At 39.9% G+C, this 19,268-nt stretch overlaps 1 protein-coding gene across 3 annotated transcripts in view; it reads left to right on the forward strand.

Annotated features, from left to right (window-relative positions):
• Nucleotides 1-19,268, forward strand: part of kctd16b (potassium channel tetramerization domain containing 16b) — a 105,887-nt gene that overhangs the window by 23,552 nt on the left and 63,067 nt on the right. The window contains exon 2 of one of the 3 annotated variants that reach the window (XM_028466495.1): nt 9,755-9,807. The exons of the other annotated variants lie outside the window; for them this stretch is intronic. Coding sequence (XP_028322296.1) covers nt 9,755-9,765 — 11 coding nt within the window. The 3' untranslated portion in view covers nt 9,766-9,807. Of the gene's footprint in view, nt 1-9,754; nt 9,808-19,268 lie in introns of those variants that run through there. 3 annotated transcript variants of the gene reach the window in all.

Raw genomic sequence — 19,268 nt, forward strand, 5'->3', positions numbered from 1 at the left:
GGGTAAAAAAATTTTTTTCAATGAAATCGATTCAGGATAGATTAAATCGATAGATTAAATTTGCCTTTCGAAAAATGAACCGAATCGATTCGAATCAATCATGGTGCAGTGTTATGGTTTAGGGCGGGTTATCCGGGTGTGACGAAGGCAAAAGCGCCGAAGCGAAACTGGCGAGGAGAGGAACTAGCTGGGCTACCGCTATTAGCGTAGCTCCGCATCAAAATAGAAAGATGACAACGCAGCAGGATGAACGTGTGGAAGCTGCTATAAACTCAGTTTTAGAAGAATCTAGCATTTCCTTTTTGAAAGAGCAACAGCGAGAGGCACTTTGTGCATTTTTGGACGGTAAAGATGGCAAAGCGGGGCCTTTGCCCAATCAGCTTCCAGCGTTCTGTTCATGTCCCTCCTTGGTTCCAAAGGATTCACCAGACACAGACCCAAATCGATGTGGAGAACTCGAGTTAGAGGGAGGGGCTACACATCATACTGGCTCTTGCCAGGTTATTCAGGAACAGCAGGCCTGCTAAAAACTTTACTTGTGACTATAACTAGAATAAACCACATTGAAATAGAACTACTATTGTCATCCATCCTTGAGCTGTTCTATAAAAGATTCAGGGCGAAGGTAGAAAAAAAACCTTACACTATAATTGCATTCATGTGATGGGTTGCGTATCACTTCAAACTGTTTTGTTGGAGCTAGATTTCTTTGATGTGCACTCTTTGTCTCTATACTAGTGGGACCACCTGCTTACAGCTATTGTTCTGTCAAATAGTGTGAAGTAATAAGAAGAAGAAATTAATGATAATCTTGGTAGCATTGTCCACCCTTTGGCTTTATCTCATAAAGCAAAAAACTCTTTTTTGCAGTTGTGCCTAAATCTGTATTAAACCAATTCCTTATTAATAGTCTATGTTTCCTAGGTTTGTTGTGACCTTTGAAGACTTGAACAAAGTGGATGAATATGGTGGAAAACGTCTAGGAGTGCATAAAATGTGCTTTATCTGAGTAAAATATATTTCGTTATACACATTTGTGCTCATATATTTTTGTGACATTGCAAGTTGTATTGCTGCTTTCATTTTAGATCGGTGGCGTCCTGAAAATGTCACAAAATCTAAAAAATGTGATTAATTATTAAAAAACATTTTCTCAAACGCAGACATTTTGTTTACACACTTTCAAAATCAGATACGAGAATCTAGCATTCCATTTACGTGTCTGTCAATCCAATGTGGCTGCAGTAAACCATCTTCATAGCCCCCAACGACCCCCTCAATACTGACAAAATTCCATTTCCCCTGCAGGAATGCTGAGACATTTTCAGGCCAAATTGGATATTTAATCCGTCCGCTATGCTTCGGGTATTCCACAGTATCTCCAATCAGGTGGACATGCTCAGATTACCTTCACTGGAAAGCTTCTTCCTGCAGATCAGATGTCAAACCAACTAAGTGTGCCTTAATAATGGACTTTTTACAATGTTACTAAATTTAGGTTCATCCACAAGGAAAGCCTCTGACACACAAATCAGATGATGCATTCAAACCCCTGTAACATGAGCAGACATTTCCAAACTATCTTTTAATTCATAAGCGGAACATTTTAGAACAAGACTCAACAATAAAAAGTGCAGTGTCACAGAGGGGAAAAAAAAGCAACAACCACAACAACCCATATAGCCATGAATGTTTACAGCTATGCATTTTACGAATAAGAATGTGTGTAGAACACTTAGGGTTGACACCTACCATTGCTGCTGAAAGGAAAAGAATTGACCTTAGTGCCTTCTGGTACTCGACTCGTCTCTGCCTGAGGCTTCCAGTAAAAGCCTGAAGTAGCCTCTCCTAGTTTGACACATATACGTGTCAAGTAGTTGAGTCATACCCAGCAATACATTGGAATATTTAGACAAAAAATGTTTTTTTTTAAAGGTTGCAGTTTTTTCAGTTGTTTTAACTTGTCACCCTCTTTGTTTCATCATGTGGATGTGGAATATCTATTTCCTACTACAGTGGTTCTCAAACTGTTTTGGCTCAAGTACCCCCCTTTTGTCCGACTACAACATTTTGCTGAGAAAATGATTTAAAAACAATTATAGAGCACAATGATGGAATGAAGGAGCAATAACATACATTTTAAAGAATCTAATTTTGTAGTTTTTAGTGCAGTGGTTCCTAACCTTTTTTGGATCATGACCCCATTTTGATATCAAGAACTTGAATTAGTTTTCGATCATGTTTGATTTTAGTTGAACTAGATTCACAAAGTCACAAAGAAATACAGTTGTTAAAGATTGTTTAAATTAAAAGAATAATAAAATAAAATAAAAATTACAAAATTTTGAAAACTATTTTAATTTTTCAAAAATTCCAGGCGACCCCACATGGGGTCCTGACCCCAAGGCTGAAAAACACTGACTTAGTGCCACCTGAATAGATTTATTTCTATAGTTTATGACATTTTTGTTCATACAACACCTGGTGTGAAACCAAGACTGACCGTTTATTTGTTAATTTTCCACACTCTCTCTCTCTCATTTACCCCCTGTAGTACCATTGCGTACCCCTAGGGGTACACTTACCCCATTTGAGAGACACTGTCCTACTGTACTGTTCAAAATAAAAATGTTATCCCCCTATATTAGATGATGGCCTTGCTTATGTGCTTGCATGCACTCTCATATTCCTCTGGTAATAAAATCATACATCCAAACGATTAAAGAAGATGCCACCACTCATACACATGCATGCACACACTCCTTGGCTTACGGTAAAACTGGACTCCATTATCGAAATGGAGGAGTCTACAGCGAGTCTGAGTGATGTGAAAGGCTTTGGGCGGGGTGCTAATGTAGGCTATACTGCATGCAGCTTCCAGTCAGATCAAGTTACGACTTCGTGCAATTGTGTAGCAAGTGGGACTTCCTGTGGTCAACAAATTGATTGAACTATTATGACACTTTCCTCTGGTGCCTAGTCAAAGTCCAAATAGTAATACGGGAGCACTTAAAGAAAAAATAACAGGCTTTGAGAAAAAGTAAACAAAATAGTTTAGAAAAATATTCATGTTTTATAAGCTGCACTCTGAAATAAATTACATTAGTTTTCAGTAATGTGTTGCATCCAACTGTTGTGCTTTTACTCAGTTATGTTATTTTATGGTGGTATAGCTTGCTCAAGAGCAAGAAATTAGCTTGGGTAAAAGTTTATTTTTCGAAATAAAATGTATACTTTTTAATCAAATTTACAGGCCTGCATGGTCTGACAGAGGAACATTTTCTAAAGGAAAGCTCTTAAATAAATTATACTGTTGTTTTCACGCATTCCCAGGGGTTTAGCTTACACTTTAATTTTTCAAAACACAATTTTGCTTTGTTTTATCAGTAATTATTGTTATTTTTCATACCTGTTCTCTTTTGTCGTGTATTTTAATACCTTTTACATTTTAGGTTGCTTTCTAAAATCTGGCCAGGGGACACCAGATGAAAACTAGCCTCTTTTGGCTAAATCTGGCTGATTTACAGCATGTCTGTTTATTAATGTGCATTGTCCCTTTTAAATAATCAATAAATTCAAATTCATCAAGAGGCGTGATTGGCATATAGAGCATACATTAACTGTAGAGCACTTTCAGTATAGAAACAATACCTTTCTGCTATGTGGGAAGTGTTTGCATAGCATAGCATTCCCAAAATTACACAAAAGGATAAACATTTTCTCTAAATTCAGTCAGCTTTCATGCTGTAAATGTTTTTTTTTAATGATATTTCCATGTGCTGTACCTTTTAGACTGCCCAATAATATTCTCACCAGGAGGATTGCTCAGTGCACCTCCAGCATCATTTACATCATAATTTATCTTAAGTCTTATGCGAAGCGGATCTGGTTTTATCAGATGATCGCTGCCCTCAGTGCGGCTGCTTTCACTGCTGCTTCACACGCTCATGGATCATCAGATATAGGGATGCACTCTGCCTGGGAAGGGCGGTGTCGGCTGCCAGTGCCTCAGGAGACTCTGCCACTCTACACTTCACCCTGGCAGCAGAATCAACATACGCCGCATTCTCTATTTAGCACAGACACTAGGATATGCTCAGTGCTGTGTATGGTGCAGTAAAACTGTTAAACTTGATCATATTCTGCACAACAGATAGTTCAATTTAGCTACACCTAACATCAAATTGATTCGAATAGTTTGATCAGTTTTATACATAGGATATAACTACAGGTTATTGCTTTAAAAAAAAAAGAGAGAGAGAGATTAGTTTAGATGTAGGCCTGCATTGTGTAATTCAAATTTAATTTACTGAGGCAAACATTCAATTTCTCCCAGGCTAGCCACGCCCAGAAAAAAACTCATAAGGATACATAAAAGCGATCAGTAGATGCCTCTGAGGAAGACTGACAGTTGGCAGTTCGAAACATGTCAGGAGATTCAAGTACATTTCCAGAAAAAAGTTGTCTGAATAAATGAAACCTTATCTTTTTTAAATTTCATTAAAAAAAAAAAAAAAAATTAACAAAATTGATATTTATGTTTGATATAGCCATTGTAACCAAAATAAATGTATTTAAAGCATTTAATGGATTGCAGTTTCTGGTTTATTTAGAGTTTATTTATTTTTTACAAAAAATTACTATTTATTTTGACTATTTGACCATAATTTCATCTTAAAGCCTCCCACTAACGCGCACACACACCGCCCAAGCAACAGAGGTGGTGTGTGGCCTTTGGCTTCAAAAGAATTCAAACGCTCTCAGTTCCCCTTATTGTGAGTTGCATCGCTCATCATCGAGCACCGCTTCAAATTAATTAACTGCACGCAACTGTAAAATTGCTTCCATCCTGACTTCTTTATTATCTGCAAAAGCAAGTCTCATTAGCAATTAAATTCCCTTCTGGCATTGTCAAAGAAAAGCAAGGGACATTATCTGCATAGTTAACACACAACTTAAATTATTATTTGCTAAAATGCCACTCCTGTGACAGCAAGTTCTTCACACTGATTGTACTGTATGTGTACAGTGTGAAATATACGGTGCGTTTTGTTTGAACCTAAACAAAGAGCGTTTTTACTCAGCAATATGTTAATGAGAAATACATAAGGATTTTGAATTTCTACTATGCTTAATAGTTTTTATAATGTTAATCAAATTAAAAAAAAAATATGGACAAACAAAACTGCTTGAGGTTTTTCAGAAAAATAAGAAAAAAAAAACTTTTTACAGGGCGCTAAACATGACAAGTGATTGCATTGTTCAATGTGCTTCATTAGAAGAATAAATAATGGAAAGCGAACCCCCATTAGTCAAAAGAAAGGTCAATAAGAGCGCCAAAGGCAGTAATAAAAACTGTCAAGTGAAAGGAACCGTAGAAACTATTAAAAACAGGAGAAAATTTAAAAGCAACATGACATTTAACATTTAGATGAAGGGACAAGGACACCAAGGTCACACCATTTCTGATCAAAAATGACTGAATTGCGACATGATTTATTCGTGCCATCTACCACAATGGGACTATTAGTTATATTTATTATTTGGAAAGTTATATATGACCTTTATTGAGGAGAATTAGCTGCTGGACTATATGGCTGCAGTCAGTGTTTTTTTAAAGAGTCATTCATCGATTAAGGCCAGTTCTGTATATCATCATTGATTTACGTTTCACTGAAGGCAGCAAAGCACAGAAGTCACTGCTCATAGTAATCTTTTTTAAAACTGGTATTAAAGATAATCTTGTAAGGGAAAGTAAAAGTAAGAAAAAGTTTTGTTTACGGAACAAAATAGGATTATAAAGGATCTATTAGAGTCAAAGAACTTATGCTTCTATGATCATATTGAGTTGTTATTGTGTTTTCTGTCACTCATTTCTTCTATGCTTTCCTCTACACCAAGTCAATCAGCTGCAGGTGCAGTATGTGGGAGCAGGGAGGCCTCAAAGGCACCCCCTTTAAGAAAAAAAAGCCTCGATGTGACAAACAAGATGTGAAGTTTGAAGAAGTAGATCTTGGCCATGGGGTTTTGGTTTGAAGAAAAAACGCTGACCTAATCAGATGTTTTCAGAAAAACAATAAGAAGGAAAGGGCTGATGGGCATTGGGTTTGGTCTCAAACATATTGTAAAGATACATAAAAGTGCAAAGAAGTGCTGGAATGGATGGATTAGTCAGGTACTCTATGTCATTTCGCCAGATTTTTGTGGCGAGTATCACAAGTACACATTTTTGGAAAATCTATTGTATCAGCAATCAGAAAAACAATGTTTCCATTTCCCCTGATACCATCTTGGGTTTTAGATAAAGGACAGCCATAAAAAGGGTTTTCGTTAATATCTCGGCTTCTACTATACTACCATTTTTTTCCTGAAAAAACAAACATCTTTCTTCATTGATGGACTTGTACGGAGCCTTGTAAATGTTGTTGAAGAACCAAATGTTGGTTTAACTGCTTGCTTCCTCTTTTCTGTCCACGTTTCTTGACATTGTGGGAGCCAGTAGTTAATGTATGTGCGTGACGGTCTCTGGCATGTTGGATATGGGCTTTGTTAGTGTGATATGATGGTAGACTGCCTCATGCGTACAGAGTGTTTTTTTTAGATGATAGTAGATTAGCTGTCAAAATAAAAGCTCCAGGTTATTTAGAAGCTAAAATATTGACAAAAATGTTTTTCACGGCAGCCATTTTGTAAAATCAAAGATGGCAAATGAAAACATTGCTTTTCTGATTACTTATACTATAAGGATTTTCATATTCTCCACAAAAATCCAACAAAAGTTAAAGTCTAAACATAGTGAACCTGACTAGATGCATGGTTGGATGGATCCCAAGCATCGTAGATGGGATTTTCACCTGGTTGTTACCAAAAGCTCCAACACCAACACCATCATGCCAGGTTACGCCGGTCTAATTTATAACATTTCTAAAGAAACAACTCAGTCCATTGTCTACACCTTTGTTTAATTCCTGATTATAAAACTGGTTTTCCAAATCTAGTGTCTCTCCTGTGTGCACTGAGACACACATACGGTACATTGAATTCTGTTGAATTCCAGTTGGAAGCCTGACATTTCCTAAGGCCATCAGCACAGGTGTCATAATTTACGAAAGCATCCTGAATGTCTCTGCCAGAACAATCAAGACTTCAAAGACCTTCACCATGAAAGAGACTGTGGGAAATCATTTTCAAAAACTCTGGTAACTTCAAAAAGGTCATTTTAGACATTCCCATGCAGCCATAGATTGGAAACTATTGAGGGACTTACAGTTTTTCCCTTAAACATCATTGGATCTCTGAGTCTCTGAATATGTGGTTTTTATCCTTCCACGTATTGAATAAATTAAATATCTCAAATCTCTAAAGTGTACTTAAGGACAGTGAGATGATGGAGTTGTTGTGTGATTCTGACGTAATGAGTGTCCTTGATAAGTTTGCCAGTTTAGATAGAACACCAGTGCCATGAAGGTCACATTTCTTATGTTGCCGATTCGATGTAATTTGCAAACAATTCCCTTGGTTGTAAACAGACTTTTCCCATTTGCAGACTGTTCTGCATCTGGAAATGAATATGATCAAAAACTGACAAAGAGGAATACATTACCACGGAAAAACTTTGCAGCAATTTGTCTGTTTTTGACGACTCAAAGCATTGTTATACAATATTATACGTGGTGTACTTGGAATCACATTAAATAGCATTTAAGGGGCGACCATGGATCAGTGGTAGAGTGGGTTGTCCAGTAACCGAAGGGTTGGGGGTTCAAAACCCGCTCTAATCGAGTCATTGTCGTTGTGTCCTTGGGCAAGGCACTTTACCCACATTGCCTTGTATGAGTGAGTATGAATTGTGCATGAATGTTGGTGGTGGTCAGAGGGGACGTAGGCACGAAATGGCAGCCACGCCTCTGTCAGTCTGCCCTAGGGCAGCTGTGGCTACATTGTAGCTTACCACCACCGGTATGACTGTGTGAGTGACTGGTGTGAGTGAATAATGGTTTCTGTAACGCGCTTTGAGTCTCCTCGAAAAAAGCGCTGTATAAATCCAAGCCATTATTATTATTATTAAGGAAAAAGATACTTAGTTTGTGATTAAGTAGGCAACTGTGGCTCAGGTGGTAGAGGGGTCGTCTTCTGATCAGGAGGTTGTCTATGTGTCAAAGTGTCCTTGGGCAAGACACTAAATCCTACTGTATGTTGTTCCCAATGGTCAATGGTCGACTAGCGCTTTTCATGACAACTCTGCCCTATTGGTGTGTGAATGGGTGAATGAGCCGATATTGTGAAGCTCTTTCGGACGACCTCGGTGGTTATAAAGTGCTATATAAATCAAGTCCATTTACCATGTAATATATTAAGCAATCACTTTACATTATTTCAAACCAAGAAAACCCAGAAGAAGGTACCTAGAAGAAGTGCTTTTGTCTGCAATTTAAGTTTCTGATAGGAAAATATGATTCTATAAGAGCTGGATGTGGTTTAAGATTTAAATCTGATAACAACTAGTGCAGTTATCACTGTATAATTCCCTATAGGTGGCCTATTGTTCATTCTGCTTTAATCCCAGCTCATATTTCCTCACTTGGTGAATTCTGCTTCACAGTGATAGGAAGAGTCATTATTGAAGGAAGAAAAAAGAGAAGTCAGCAAAAGTAAACACCTTCAGACAAGGAATCCAGGAGATTGTAGCTTGGATTATAAAACAGATTTTTTTTTTTTTACTTTGTTTTGTTATGTAAACAGCACAGTAATTCTGATACGAGTTCTCACAGAAATCAATCGATGACGTTCTCTTATTTTACTGAGGAATATGTATTTATTTTTTATTTTTTGCACTGGGAGAAAACCGAGCGCTGAGAGAACCTGGATGGATTCAAACTCCAGCCTTTTACAGTGCAATATATGCGCAGCAGAAAATGAGTGGTTCACAGATGAATAGGAAAATGTTTTATTATAAAAATAAATCTCTCATTCATTGAAAAGTGAAATGAAACGTTTAGCATGAATTTCAATTGCTCTTTATTATGTGAAGTCAGAACCGATGGCAATCGAATAATGAGTATAGAGCATAATAAAAAAGTGAACTTTCCCCTAAAGCTGCTAGATAGATGCTTAGATATTTAAAAAATGCACACAGAAGAAAATAACCCTGCCTGTATATTTTGAAACCTGAGGATAGCTCTACTTTCTTTTCATCTTTGGTTGTTTTTGTGAAATAAAGATGCTTCCAGAAAAATAGACAAGTATGCAATTGGCTTCTGCAAATCCCTGTCAGAACATTTTGTGAGAATTGTTGAAATTGAATATCTTATTTCACACAAACAATAGTTGTTAGCAGTTTCCGTGCTGGTTGCAACCACGGTTACAGAAGTTGCAAGAGAAAGTTGCCATGGCTTGCTGCTAAGGTGATTCACCAAGGCAGGTTTTGGAGTGCACGGAGCCCCGTGTTGATCGACGTGGAAGTAAATTCTGCAGAGCGGAGCTCGGCTACAGCTCAAAGCTCTTTGGGACGCTGCTTCCAAACAGATGTCCACAGAGACAGAGGGGACACGATGATGTCAAACAAAGTAGTCAGCTGAGCTAGAAAGGAGCGAGTTCCCAGCTCCCAGAGGGAAGGAACACCTTCACTTGTTTCATGTGCAGGATTAACAACAGAAATAGTCACGATAATGTGACCAGACTGAAAGGGAAATCTGGTTGTCACAGACTTAAAGTTTCCAACTGTTAAGGGCTGCTATTTTCCTTCTTTGTTCAGGACTATGCTAGGTCTGATGACATCACTGAGTTCGTTGACTCAGGAGGTGGGGCATCCAAACAATTCCAACATTGCACACCCTTGAACCAAGCAGCAGCCATGTTGAAAGTCTCAGCTCTGTCTGTCCCTGAATGGCAGAGATATTTGAGCCACAGACACAGAGATTCCTTGCTTTTATAGATAGATATATCAATACCACAAAATACAAGACATCTATTAATAAGTTAGTCTTATTAACCACTCAATTCACATTGTTATTTTTACATGAAAAAGATAAACATGATACAGAAAACCAGAGGTGAAAGTAAATAAATTACAAATATTCACATTACTGTAATTGAGTTGTTTTATGGGTACTTACTGAGTAAATTCATAAACCAGTCATTTTACTTGTACATAAGTATGTTTTAAAAAAAGTAAAGTAATAATTAAATTTCAACATTCAACTGTTGCTGAGTAATAGTAGTAATATTTTTTGTGATTTTTTTTAATTTTTTATTATTTCTGTTTGATAGCACATTGAACATAATCCATGGGTTCATATTTGTGTCAATTCTGATCAACGTCCATCCACTTTCTTTGGTTTAGGTTGTGGTTTCTACCCATAATGTTGTTACCCACGACGCACATTTAGCATGGCACTGTTATAGAGTTCATGAATGTAGCTGTAGGGAACAAAAGCACCTCAAGCATAAATCTTCCCCCTTTGCTAGCAGGAATGAACCAAGGAGCCTGTCTTTGTGTTATCATCGAACTGTTTACACACAACTGCCCCCGTAACTCTGAGATGCAGGACTAACCCCACTATGTGGTCTTTGAACTTCTTACCGGAGCCGCTAAGACTGAACCAGCTATGTGAAGTACTCAGTATGAACCCGTCTTTTACGACTCCCCTTCCGGCCAAACAAAAGGACCAGAGAATCCAAGGACAGTTTTCCCTTATATTACCTCCCTGCGACATTTATGATCAAAGAAGAACATCCCTCTTCTCCCCCTTTTTAAAACAGATACTGTGGGATGCTATAAGTTCAAAGAACGGTCCCAATGCCCTTTGACCCCCTGTGGTGAGATATCACAGGAAGACGCTTACCAGACCTTCACTGAGAGGTCTCCTAGTGAAGAAAGGAGAACAAAGAAATTGTATTATGTTTGAAAAGTTAGAAATGAGAACAACGAACATGTGTTTGACTGAAAAATTACAAATGAAAACATTGTTGTGGAATGATTTCTCCAGAAATTGGAATTACAAATATTGCTGTTCAATCACACTCGTTTCATGCAAGACAATAACCAACAGAATGCTATTTTAAAGTGTTTATCATTTAAAAGTGCTTAAAATTACCAGAAAAACCTCACAAAAGTTAGTTTGAGGTATTTACTGCGACCGTATAGTTAAGAGGAGGCATAACATGATTTTTGACATTTATGTTATGAGTAATTACAGGTAAAATGCATTAATTAGTTCCTAAAGTGATTCGAGGCTATTTCCTAGTCGTGTTTGGTATCAAACTCTTTCGTAATACATGATATTTCAGGATATGATGTTGAAAAGATGTTTTGAAATATGTGGAATTAATTATTAGGCATTCTTTTATGTTTAGAATCATCCCTTGTCGTCTGTCTCTGTCTCACACTCACACACACCCAAGACACACCCACAAGCTGAAAGCAGAGACATTGACCAATCACCGACATGATCACAGAATAATCAACGAAGACGCCTCCTCCAAAAGGCGTCACCAAACGCCCTTTAAAAAAAGACGCGCGACCAGAAACAACAGTTTTGGACGCGGGCGTTCATGCTCACCCGTCTTCCCTCATGTTTCCAGTCTTTCATTTCATTTTTATTTTTAGTTGAAACAGTTAGATTTTGTAATCAACAGCTGCTTGGTTCGGACGAATACAGCATCTAGTGACGTGCGTAACAGCCGAAAGGAAGCCCGGCCCGCGACCCGTTGGGGTTAGCCAAGAGCCATTCTCTAAGCCAGCTGCGAAGGCCTAACCGCCCGGATCGGCTGAAGGGGCTACACTCTGTTGAACCGAAACAGAACCAACGGTGGCACGTCCTGCTGCATTGCTCAAACAGCACCTCCAGGTCCAACCCTGACATCTTCAAGGTACAAGAATGAACTCTCATCAGCAACTTTCCCCACAATAGATCACACACATATTTCCATAACTACAAACTTACACGCATTAACAATATGCTACACACACAGTACATCTCATTCATGTTTGTTCGTCTCCCCCTTGTCCGTCCTCCTCTCTTTGTTATGAGCTCTCTTTATTTTATTCTTTGATTTTATGATTTTATTATTGAATATGTATCCTGCATTTTTATTCAATATTTAGTAGACTAGCATCCTCCTAGATTAGTGATTTCACTTTATTACATATAATCCTCACTTTTATTAGCCTAGAAATGCATTTTATCATGATTTAATTATCCCATTTCAATTGATATTTTGACTGTGTTAATTGTTGACTTTTGAATAAAAGGTTAAACATAATATTTGATTCCTCTGATTCATTAAAGCTGTGACTATGGTGTAGATGTCTGGTAGAATTCACTTTTCCCTGGTTTCACACTGATGAGTTTAGTCTAAAAACTTAGACATATTTCTCCTGTTAAAAGGAGTGGCACCCCGCAAATTTGAAGTAATATTAATAATCATAATTAATATTCTCAGTTATATAACCCATTAATAATAACTCATCTCATCTTCCTACATAATTTCTGGCACCCCAGATGGGACCAGCTGAAGCCATAAACACAGCGTTAATGAATAATCATTGGAATCAAAAGCCGGTCTAAAAAACTGAACACTCGTGTTGCCAGATTGGTTCGGAAGCCGCTGCGCCCCGACCAATGTTGTATTCTAAGCAAAGCCGCCGCGCTAATGCTTAGAAACTGAATAAATAAGACCGCCGTGTCTCTGTGTTTAAAGCGCTAATGTTATGAAAGGCCGCCGCGCCAAAAGAAAAAGTTAAAATTAATCACTGCGCCGTCAGTGACTGTGACGTCAGAGGTAAACAGTAAGTTGCCAGAACCGGGAAAACCCCGTATAAAAGGAAAAGATACGCAGACAGTGCAAACTAGGACTTTGCTACCCCGAAGAGCTCTGAAACTCTGGTATCTACCGACGCAAACAAAGAGTAAGTCGTCTGAATCTTCCGTTCCTTAAAACGGACAAGCTATCGTTGTATTAGCTCATGTTAGCTCATTGTGGTTGGAACACGTGGGTAACGCTCCGGAAACCGGAAGCAAGTGTGTCAAGCCATCGCTCATACACAAAGACAGGCCTTCCTGTCCCTTTTTGAGACGCGACTGCCCCTCGTGGCGAGCTCGCGAATAACAGGCTAACGAGAGCCTCAGCCTAGCAGCAGCAGCCTGCTACTAAGCGGTTAGCATCAAGCTAACCTATCGTGCCCAGTGAGACTTTAAACACATCTAAGTTACAGCGTGTCTTTAGACACGTTTTGCTTGACAACTGTGCATCGATACAGCTGTCTTTACCGTCACTTTGTTGAAATCGTGTGGTTAAATGTGCTCGATTTGATTTTGTCATCTCTCAGAAACGCACGCACGCGCACGCACACACAAGGCCCATAACTAAACGGAAGTTAAGCCATTAAAAGGGTAACCTTATTAAAACTAAGGTAACTCATTTAAATACAAGTGACGCACTAAAATCAAGGTTTAACAAGATTTAAACCAATTTGAAAAAATAATTAAACTAAAACAGTTTAAATAAATAAACTAATGATTAAAGTAAAATACACATTTTACTAAATGATTAATCCAGTGTGATTAAAATTAAATCAATTTGATTAAAAACAATTAAATTGATTAGGAAGTTAATTAAATGAAAGCAACTAATTTAAGAAGGATTTATTAATTAAAATAAGTTTAATAAAAGTTAAACCAGTTTTAATTAAGGTAATTAAATTCAACACAACCGAATTTAAACACAAACCATTCTTAAAAATCAACCTAAAGGAAATTACAACTGAAATAAAAACTGATAAATTAAAACAGAATTTAATTAATTAAAATTAACATTTATTGATTAAAATAAATTCAATAGGATTTGGATTAAATTTCAAAAAAAAAAAAAAAAAAAATTTTTTTTTTTTTTTTTTTCTCTTCTTTTTCCAATTGATTAATCACCTGATTAATCTAAGGAAACTGAATCAAGGTAAAGCTAATTTAAACTAAAGTTTAAATTAATTGAGGAAAAACATTTATTGATTAAAATAAATTCAATAGGATTTGAATTTAATTTCAATAAAAACATTTTTTCCAATTGATTAAAAACACCTGATTAATCTAAGGAAACTGAATCAAGGTAAAGCTAATTTAAACGAAAGTTTAAATTAATTGAGGAAAAACATTTATTGATTAAAATAAATTCAATAAGATTTGAATTTAATTTCAATAAAAACGTTTTTTTAATTGATTAAAAATACCTGTTGATTAATTCAACGAAATTGAATTAAAGTAAAGTTAATTTAAATAAAAGTCTTAAATCAGTAAGAACAAGTCTTAAATGAGTAAGAACAATTGTTTAAATTAAACAAACCACACCAAACTTTTCAAGTTTACCACTCAGTTTTTATTTACCAAACAGTGAATTGCTAAGAACAAACAAAATAAGATAAAACAATTTACTACCATTGTAATTTTCAAACTATTTGGAAAATTATTTGAAATTTTGAAATTCTTTAGAGTTCTTCGTACGATTTTGATCCACAACAAATCAACATGTCTGTCTCCTCAGAAGACCATCCAGCCGAGAACTTAGAATTCCTCCTCACAGAAATTTTAGGGGACGGAAAATCCACAATTGATGCCAAAATCCGAGAATCTCCCCCTCAAGAATTAGGAGACCTTGTGGCCGATTGCGTCACTGCAGCCGTTTCAAAAAAGCTGAAAGATAAGGAGCTGGTTAAACAGCTCGGCTTTGTAATATCAGCATTCTCCGCCCAGTTAAAATACGAACAGAATCGAGTTAAAACCCTCGAGAGCGAACGCGACGCTCAACTCGAAACCATCGAGGAACGCGAAGCCCGCTGCGCGAACCTCACGGCCCAGTATGACGAAACACGTGAAGAAAATGGACTGCTCCAAATGCGTGTGACTTACCTAGAAGAAGCGGAAGATCAGGTTAATCAATTAATCACTGAGAATAAAGAATTAGAAAAATCCAAAGTGCTACTCGGTGATAAAATACGCGTTCTCGAACATGATTTCGACACCACCACCCGGGAATTAGACGCACAACTACACGAGTCAAATGATGGGAAGAAACTCCTCCTTGAGGCAGAAGGGGCGATCAAAGCCTCAAAAGCCAAAACTAAACTGCTCTCTAGAGAATTAGACGCAGAACGAGAGAGGGTTAATGACTTATTACAACAAGTAGCTGACGGTAAAGTAGCTACTGCTAAGGTTCAACGACAATTGAACCTCACCAGGAGAGAGCTCCTAGACGCAAGACGTGAGCTCGGGCACGCTCTCTCATCATTGTCAATGTCGGAGGCCGATGGCGATCCTGACTCCGACGGTGAAGACGCAACTCGACAAGTCCTGCGCACCACCGACCCAACGGTACGTCCGCATCGCTTAAGGAGGCCCCGGGATGCCTCCGCGGACCCTCCTATTGACGGCGGACCGACGCCCGCCAGGCCCCCGAATAGCAATCGACCGTCCAACCGCGACCTGGATAAAATCGCCAGAAACATTCCGAGATTCGAACCAAAGTTCGACGAACCCCAAAATGCTAGAGCATTTTTGAGAGACATTGATTTTTATCTAAAAAGTTATCCAATGGCTAATGTTGAAGATAAAATCTACCTAATCAAAGCAACCTCGAGCAGGCTTGTCAATGATTTCATTGAACGTCAACTACCTCAGATCAGAAATGATTACACAACACTGTGCCGCCTCCTGGTGGATGAATTTTCTGACGCACTTCACCAAACAGGTTTCGACTATGCCCACACCGTTAAACAGGGGAAGAACGAATCACCCCAACAATATTACCACACTTTGCTACAGGCATACTTTGGTAATCGCAACGACCCTGGTATGGAGGAAGAAGAGCAGTTCAAACAACTGTTCCTCAGAAACCTTCACCACAGCACGAGCACCCATCTCGGCGTCGCGGCAGATCCCTATACCATGTCCAGTAAGAAACTTCGCGATCTTGCAATCAGAGGCTTCCTCTTGTACAAACAAAATTCGGCAAAATCCACACCTCGCGAAATGTTCCCGATAAAGAATAACTCTCACTCGCTGCAATTGGAAGGCATTCAAAAGGAACTCATCGTTCCTCAAGAGCATCCACCGCAAGCACCACAGACCCCTCCGCGGTACAACCAGCAACCGTACCATGGAATAAAGCCAAAACGATACCAAGATAACACCGATTATCGAGATTATGCGCCAAAACAAAACTTTCGGCACCAAAATTCCCGCCCTAACTCACACCACCAAGATCGCCGACCGCGACCACCGTGGTATGATTACAACCGTTCTGACCAGTGGAGAAGACACGACAACGACCGCCGAACACCTCCACCCAGAAACGAACACTCAAAACCTCGGTATCACAAAAATATTCAAAGGTCATACGACCAGCAGCCAAACAGATCAAGATCAGACGATGAATCTAATGAAATAGAAAGTTTAGAAATTAGGTTAGCTAACCAAATCACTAAAGAAATGACATCCATCAAGAAAATGTTCGAACAAATGATAGATGACAAAACCAATGATAAACCAAAACGATCAAAACGAACAGATGAAGATGATCCGCCTAGTGCTGTCTTGCTGGTGCAAACACATGCACCAAACCACCGTTTTGCCAATGGACATCAGTCCATTGAGGGTGAACCATCAATTCACCAATTCTTGTGCGACCTCTACGAAAGAGGAATCGCCCGAAAGTTTTATATATCAGCCACATTTGAAGGTGTGCTTACCAATGAAGCCTTACTTGACACTGGAGCAGACATATCCCTCATGTCCGCCCAACTGTTCAATGAGCTGCGCAGCCTAGCCAAGGAGACCAACCTAAGGTTGATACTCCAAGACTGCCACATTGACATTGAACCTTATGGCGACAACGCCACTGTTATCACGAAGAAGGCTCTCGTACAAGTCACCATAGGGCACCTGACCCTGGTGCACCCGTTTTACATCTCAGACCACAACCAGATTCCTCTTCTCATAGGTATCGATCTCCTCAACCGATTTGAGCCCCTGATCGACTTTCAAAACCTGAAAATCTGGGCACAAGTCAGGCAGCCACTGCCGCTGCAGCATGACTCACTCGACGGAGTTCAGTGCTACCAACTGAACCACTCTCGGGCTCTAAAGGAGACCCCCAGCCGGTCTCCGGCCCAAATGCGTCCGGCTACTAAAACCGTAGACCGTACTCTAACGACCAGAAATACCTCCCTGTGCTCGTTAACCAACAACCCCCTCGCTACCGATGGTCTTGCGTTTCAGAACCAACACATCAACGATGCTCTCGCCAAACAGGGAGCGCTATCAGGGACATCCTGGTCCTTTGACCCCACCCAGCTCGCTGAGCCCCACCCGTTATCAGTGAATTCGATTACGCGCTCTCGTGCGGCTGCCGAGACCATCGCCCCATCGTCTTCGCAGGTCATCGCACCGGTAAAACCCGCTTTCATCGACAATGACCCAATAACGTTAAATGTCTCCTCTGACTTTGCCTCCACACCCAGCCATCTGTTCGCTGCCCGTCGCTCAACACAGACAATCAAGGGCACCTCGGTCCATGTTTCTGCGGACTCCCAAACGCATGCGTTCGTTGTCCCACAGAACCAAAGGGGGGTGATATTGGCACATGCCCATGACATGCCCTGCGCCAGACACAGAGGAGTCAAAATCAAAACCAAGCCAACACCGCTACCGCTTACACCACCCACCAATACACGACCGATCTTGAGAACCACCTCCGAGCTACGTTCGCGTTCGCTCAAAAACATCTCAAAGAGAGTGCGAAGGGCTGTAAAACCTACTACGACCAAAAAGCCTCACAAGAGGAACTACAGGTGGAAGACCACGTATGGCATTACAGGTTTGCTCCGCCCGCCGGCAAAACCAATCATCATGCAACCAAACTGAAAAAATAAATAAATAAATAAAATTTCTTCCTAAATGGACAGGACCCTACCTGGTCACCGATAAACTGTCTCCAGTGGTGTACCAAATAAGGATTCCGAGCACAAAAACCGAATCAAAGCTCAAATGGGTCCACCGAAACCAAATTAAGCTATACAGAACACCAAAATCAACAGACAAACCTTCAACCGCGAGCTGAATAAACCCTACAAGCCGAGAGATAGCATTCCTAATTAACGTACCAGTCGTCACGTTCAATAACATCTACCACCTCAAGGACGACATAAACTAAGAACTAGGAACTAGAATCCACTACGCTATCTGGTCCCACCGAGGACACACCCGAGGGTCAGGACTTAACCGTGCTGGTTGATCCGTAAACTTCCAATCAGCCATCCCATTGATCAGGCCCCAAACATTAGCATATCTAACACCCTGCTACTGAGACCACCTACTCGTCTCATTATATAGGCACAGGCCAAATTTAGCTAGAGCAAAAGAAAGCTTTTCTTCCTTTTCTCTTATTTAGCTTAAGATCCCTTAGGGATTTCTTTTGTGTGTTTAGATGTGATTCTTTTTATACCCCGCATGCTTTGTTTTTGTCTTATTGATATGCACCAAGAGTAATTGACTGATACCACGCTGTCTTTTATGTTTATGTGTACACTTTTATGTTACCCCCTCCTGCTGATCCCAAATTACATGTTCGCACCGAGCATTGTTGAGGGATACATAGCAACATATAGTACACACACCTAGTCTGCCTCCTGGTCTACGGGTGCCCACTGCCAAGCGGCACCTCAGAATCAACTCCATGGTCGCCCAACTCCTACCTCCATGGCCCACGGGCATTAACACCAGGCAATGCTCCAACGCCAGCCACCAGGGGCTCCAGGCTTCAACCTCCGGGGCTCCAGTCTTCAACCTCCGGGGCTCCAGTCTTCAACCGCCAGGGCTCCAGTCTCCAACCTCCGGGGCTCCAGCCTTCAACCTCCAGGGGCTCCAGTCTTCAACCGCCAGGGGCTCCAGTCTTCAACCGCCAGGGGCTCCAGTCTTCAACCGCCAGGGCTCCAGTCTTCAACCTCCAGGGTTCCAGCCCCAACCACCAAGGGCTCTAGCTTCAACCTCCCAGCTTTGCCTCCAGTATTGACTTCCTGGCAATGCCGCTCATCTCAACGTCAAGGTGAGAGTGATTTCCCTACCCTACAGGGGGAAACACCTCCAATTTCCAACAAGGACGTTGGACTTTTGTCACTCCTGAACTTTCGTCAGGGTGTGTGAGGACCTCAACACACCTTTACCTGTTTCCAGTTTTCGTCAACTTGAAGGTTTGTTCCCTCTTTTGTTCCCCAAAAGAAC

Source organism: Gouania willdenowi, chromosome 14, assembly GCF_900634775.1.
Source record: "Gouania willdenowi chromosome 14, fGouWil2.1, whole genome shotgun sequence".
In the NCBI taxonomy this organism is placed as follows: domain Eukaryota; kingdom Metazoa; phylum Chordata; class Actinopteri; order Blenniiformes; family Gobiesocidae; genus Gouania; species Gouania willdenowi.